We start from the raw sequence: 6,015 nt of genomic DNA on the forward strand, positions 1-6,015 counted from the left end.
AGGCAGGTCAGTTTTGATGTGAGCCCTTATTGCAAGGCTTGGGCGAACTGCTTCTCCGTCTAGGAGCCTCAGTTTCCTCATTTGTAGGATAGGAATAATAAGAGCACGCATTTTAGGGCTGCTGGGGCAGTTTAATGAGATAAGTAAAGACCCGCGTCTTTCAACGCAAGTCTTCGCATTGATAACCGTTATCATAACACTCCTTATGGTTCTGTGGGATGTGGACTTTGCCTTGCCTAGAGATCTAACCTTATTCCTGCCGCTCTCCTTGCCTCACTAGATTTTATCTGTGCTGACCTTGGAAAACCAGGAGACAGAGGAGGCTTTTTAACCTCAGGGTCTTTGTGCCTGCTCTTCACCCTTTTATGTCTCATCTCGTCTTATCTTCTCAACGAGGCCTTCCTTGACCACACTAGCCTACCTCCAATACATTCTCCTGTTTGTGTTCATATCATTTATCAGTACCCGATACTATGAATTGATTTGTCTCCTTTTCTCCTCCCATTTGAGTGTAAGTTCATGAAGACAGATTTTGTCTGTTTTGTTCTTTGTAGAATCCCTAGCACCAAGAATAGTGTTTGGTCTATGTCTGGCCTTCAATAAATGGTGAATTGAATGAATGAATGAATGAATGAATGAATGAGGGAAGGTGTATGCCGAGCCCCTGTGCCTACAGTATCCGCTCCACTGTCGCAGGGGGCGACCAGCCGCGTCCGACATTGCAGACCGCCCCTTGGCTGCGGGGCTGGGGGCGCCCTTGCGCGGAGCCGGCCGGCACTTGAGCGACGCTCCCCGAAAGCCTGGGCGGTGGCTGCGCCAGAAGAGGGGCTGTCACCATTTAGCGACGTTCCCTGCGGGCCGCCGCTCCGCCGCGGGAGCCGGACCGGGCGGGGGGTGGGAGTCAGGCGGAGAGCGCGCGCGCGCCGGTCTTTTGCGACGGTGCCCGGCGGCGCTGGACCCGCCCCCGCCCCGCCTCCCGCGCCGTCCGCCCCGCCCCGTCTCTGTCGCTGCGCTAACTCCGGGCCGCTCTGGCCCCCGCCCGCTTCATGTGGCCCGGCCCGCGGCGGCCGGCGGCTGGGAGCGGCGAGGCGGCGGCTGGGAGCGGCGGCCCGAGAGGCCCGGGAGGTGGTGGCCGAGGCCCAGGCAGCGGCGGCGGCCCAGGAGGCGGCGGACGGGGAGCGGCGGGAGCAGGCCCGGCCCGACTCTCCAGCGGCCGCCCGGCTGCAGCATGCGCGTCCGCCGGGGGCTGCTGCGGCTGCCGCGCCGCTCGTTGCTGGCCGCGCTCTTCTTCTTCTCGCTCTCGTCCTCGCTGCTCTACTTCGTCTATGTGGCGCCCGGCATAGGTAGGAAGGGGGCCTGGGGGCCTGGGGGGGTGCCGCTCCGGCCTCGGGGGGGATCCCGGGAACCCCTCCCCCGCCCCACCCTGATGGGACTCAGGCCCTCAGAGGACCCCGGCCCGAGACCACCCCGAGCCTGGCCCTCAGAAGACTGCGGGGACCCCGGCTCGACTCTCGGGAGACCCCACGCCCGGCCCTCGGGGGACGCCAGGACATTCCCGCCCTCTGCACCCCGACGGTCCCGGGAACCCATATCCCCCGCCAGCCTCCCACGCACCCCCGGCCCTCCTAACCCCATCCCCTGGCGAACCCGACGGTACCTCCATCCCCACCCCCCCGTCCCGGGACGCCCCCTTTCCCGCCCTTGCCCCCCTCGAGCCCCCCTTCCGGCTCCTCGGCTCGAGAACTCCCGCTCCTCCTCCCCCGGGGTCTCCCGAGGCCCCGGCTCCCGGCATTCCGCGGACCCCGAACCCCCTCCGCCCGCCCGCTTCTCCTAGCCGAGCCCAGGGGCTCGGGTATCGAGGCGCCCCGCCTCCCCGGTTCGCATCCATCCTTCCCCTTTCCTCCCGGTTGAGTTCACCGTTTCCTGCTCCCCCTCCCTACCCTTTCTTCCCTCCACTTTCCTGTTACATCCACCTCCAGGTCCTCCTCCCCAGCATACACATTCTCCTTCTCCTAGTGGCCCCGTTTCTCAGCGGGTGACACCCCCCTCTTATGGAGGTCCACCCCCCATTCAGTCTAACCCCTGAGTTTCCCACGTCGCCTCCCCATCTCGGTCTCCTCCCTCCTCCCCCAAGGGCACACACCCTTGTTGTTACCTCCGCCCCTGTACCTCTTTTCCTTCCCCAAATTCTCCCCCCGCCCTCCTCCGGTCCTCGGCCACAGTTTCCTCCTTGAATGAAGACTTGGGGAGAGGGTGCTGTCTGGATCTTCCCACGCTTTCACTGCTGCCCTCTCCTAGTCTTGAGGTAGAAGGTGGCCCTTCAGTATCCTATGGTTCCTGCTCAGGGACCGAGAGGACATGTAAATTGGCCCTAGAGGAGGATTTGTGATAAGAGCCTTGGGGAAATGGTGCCAGGTGGGAAGGAGGAGCATGGAGAAAAAATGGAATGGGTACTCATTCTTCTCAAAGGCATGTCCTTTAAAGGCAAGACAGTCTCTGGGGAAACTGAACACTGCCCATAGACTTTGTAAGACCACTGAGCAGACATTTAGGACATGAAGAAAGAGACTGGAAGGAAATACAGCATGAGGGTTAAGGTTAGAGGACACTGAGGTCAGACTTGGATTCAAATCCCTGCCCTTTATGACCTTGGGCAAGTTACTAAGCCTCAGCTTTTCTCCTCTGTAAAATGGGAGTACTAATCCTAACCTCATAGGGTTTAAGGAAATAGATGAATTCCCTTTTAAAGCACATTCGATGCATAGGGAGTTTTGTTTTGTTTTTTAAAGCAGCTATTATATATAACTTTTGAGAAAGAAGGGAGTAGATGGAAAGTTTAAAGAATGTATTTGCCTGACATGGCATCACCATGGGCTCTAGAGAAAACTTCAGTTCAGGGTGAAAAAATGACCAGAAGATGCCGTTGGAGCTGGGGCAAGGAGAGTAAATTCTGCTCTAAAAAGTCTGGGTCATTCGGATGTTAGGAAAGGGTTGATGATTTAACTCTAGGGGAATGCTCTTTAGGATTGTAGTAATGACTAGTGCCATTCTCTGTTGACCTGTCAACACTGAACTAGCTGAATAGAGAAATTTCCAGATCGAGCAGGAGATTCTCTCCTGTTTTTTTTTAGAGCATATTTCACTTGATCGTGAATATTGATGATTTGTACTATAAACTAGATCTGGGGAGGTAGAACAGGCAACATCAGATTGCCCTAACAGTTTATGAAGTATCTAAGGAAAAAGCATCCCTCTAGGAGAGTACAGTGTGTGGCCTGATGGATCAGATGAGGAGATAGGAATTTTGGCAGAACAAGAACAGGTGTGTAATTAGTGGAACGAATTGAGAAAAGAGGTCATTAGCATATTGGATATCAGACTTAATAACAATGGGTGTGAAATGATAGATTTGGACCTAGATGCAGTCTTGGAGCCATAAGTGATGGGGGTTATTTCTGTTGTTTGTACATAAATCATCCATATCCAAATGGCAGAATAATCCCACTGGGATGATGATCACCTTTTAGATTAGAAAGGTTAGAAGCCAGATTCTCCAGCAGAAATTCCTCAAGGATAGATTTTTAGGTCAGTGGAACCCCAGTGTAAAGTGATGGGCATCTACTGTGCTTAGATTCTTGTATCACTGATAAGTGAAAAAGATGCAAAGCACTTAAATTTTCACTAGTTTCTCCTTAAATGGAAGTCTTCTAAAGGGCAGATCTACTTAGGACTCAAATTCTGTTAGTGGGAAAGGAGAGCCATAAAAAAGATGTGGAATGGCTTTAGGGTTCCTGCAAGCACAGTTACATTCAGCAGTTTGGTGGTTTTGTGTTTGTGTGTGTGTTTTTCATCTTGGCTTTCTTGCTAATAGACTTAATTTTTCAAATGACCAGCTTTGGACAGTGGGGTGGCAGATCTTTCCAAAGGTTAAGGTAATCTAGAGAAATACAAGGTTTTATGTGCCTTGGGTTGTGAAGACCTTAATTTGAGACAATTATTAAAATGAGCTTAGAAAATAATATTAGGTTGAACCATTTGAAATTTCCGTTTTTGCAGGTCAAAAACAGTTGTATAGTGTCAGCGTCATCGTAGCTCAACCTAATTCATTTCCAAAAAATGACAATCCTGACTTTTGGCATAATGGAAAGTGTTAGACATATTTCCTTCCGGGTTTAATTTTTTCCAGTCCTGCTTTTGAATTGCTGTGTATACCTTGTGACCGTGTTTTGCTCAAGGGCCTAAAGAGAAATCAGTCCAAAGAGTGTGTTACAACTATATTCAGAAATAGGTAGGCTTGAATTGAATTTGAGATAAGAGAAAAATCATGTTAGTTCTAAATGTTTTAAAGTTGTTCATATATGATATAATCCAGCCACAATGTCAGCCTGCCCATTGACTTAATATTTTTCAGATCTAATGCCAGCTCTTAATATTGGTGACCTATAGTCTTAGAGCAAAGGGAAATTTTCCTGGATTTGAGGGTCATCCGAAATGGGGCTAATGGTGCCATTTGACTTAGAAAATTGGATGCGAGGAGTGTTAACTAAATATGACTACGGTATGTTTGTAGCAAATACAGAGTGTTCTCAGCTAATTTTAATATCTCTATCCCAATCCAGTTAGTGATTTCAAAGTATGACTTCACTGGACATTACATTTTTGTTACTAATTCAAAAGTAGTGTCTTATATCAGCAGTTTGAAAGTAGAAATGAAAAGGATGGGGCAGAAGTGTGATGTGGGGGTGCCTGGGTGGCTCAGTCAGTTAAGCGTCCGACTCGATCTCAGTTCAGGGCTTGAGCTCAGGGTGGTGAGTTCAAGCCCCGCATTGGGCTCCACTCCCACTTTCAAAAAAAGAGAAAAACAAAAAGAAAGAAACGGTGATGGAGATGGTGGATTTGAAATAGAAGAGGAAGCTGATGTGTTGATGAAGATGCATCCGTGCCTCCTCTCTCTTGCTCTCTCCCAGCCACAGCCTGACTGATTCTCACTTAATCACTGTTTTACCTGTTCTGGTGAAATATCCCTATTCCTTTCAGAGTTCTGAAGAAAACTTTGAACTTATTTATGATGCTTTAACTTAAAAAAAAAAAAAAAGGAATCTAACAGCTTAGAGTACATCCATATTCCAGTCTGACCAGGTCTTTTAGAAGATAAGTGAACTGTTTATGGATATACATACGAAGTGCTGATTGGAAAACATCTTAATAAGTTTAGGGTGCTCTCAGATGCGAAGACTGTAGAGAGGTTACTGACCTTTGCAAATTGGTAAAACAGTTACCGATTTTGAGAGAGGTGCCTGTGCGTGGTTAGAGGTAGTAGTCTATGTATTGATGAAACTTTATTAACTGAAGTTCTGCCACTTAAACTGATTTTTCTTTTGCCCTTTGATTATTGAGAAAAGGAAATGGGGAACGATTTTTCCCTTTTGGTCTGCTTAGTTCCAAGAAAAGTTTGAGTTATGGCTGGCTTTTGGAAGGCAGGAACCAGTAATTCTAATCCCACCTCATTTGACCAAATGACCTTGAGCAAGTCACTTGATTCTCTTATACTTGGCAAAAATCCAAAGCTGTTTGGAAAACTAGAGCTGCATCTTAACCAAACTATTTTTTTTTTTAAGATTTTATTTATTTGAGATAGAGCGAGAGAGCGTGTGCACGAGTGTGCATGCACAAGGAGGGGGGTGGGCAGAGGGAGAGGGAGAAGCAGGCTCTCTGCTGAGCAGGGAGCCTGACGTGGGGCTCCGATCCTCAGAGCAGAGGCTTAATCGACTGAGCCACCCAGGTGCCCCTTAACCAAACTCTTAATGAGATGTTTTTACATTCAGAAAGTTGATCATTCATTCATTCTGTATAAATATCGGACCTAAGATTTTAGGTGTGTTTTATGTAATCAAATGCAACTTTTTCTTGTCTTTTCTTTTTTAAAGATTTTACTTATTTGAGAGAGAGCGAGAGAGACAGAGACAGCTAGAAAGAGCACAAGTGGGGAGTAGAGGGAGAAGCAGACTCCCCGCT

At 49.1% G+C, this 6,015-nt stretch overlaps 1 protein-coding gene across 1 annotated transcript in view; it reads left to right on the forward strand.

Annotated features, from left to right (window-relative positions):
• The first annotated feature begins 1,049 nt into the window (after positions 1-1,049).
• B4GALT5 (beta-1,4-galactosyltransferase 5) overlaps positions 1,050-6,015 on the forward strand; it is a 76,211-nt gene continuing 71,245 nt past the window's right edge. The window contains exon 1 of the mRNA XM_081831939.1: positions 1,050-1,343. Coding sequence (XP_081688065.1) covers positions 1,229-1,343 — 115 coding nt within the window. The 5' untranslated portion in view covers positions 1,050-1,228. The remainder of the gene's footprint in view (positions 1,344-6,015) is intronic.

Source organism: Leptonychotes weddellii, chromosome 10 (assembly GCF_054177405.1).
Source record: "Leptonychotes weddellii isolate Sample4059 chromosome 10, ASM5417740v2, whole genome shotgun sequence".
NCBI lineage: Eukaryota > Metazoa > Chordata > Mammalia > Carnivora > Phocidae > Leptonychotes > Leptonychotes weddellii.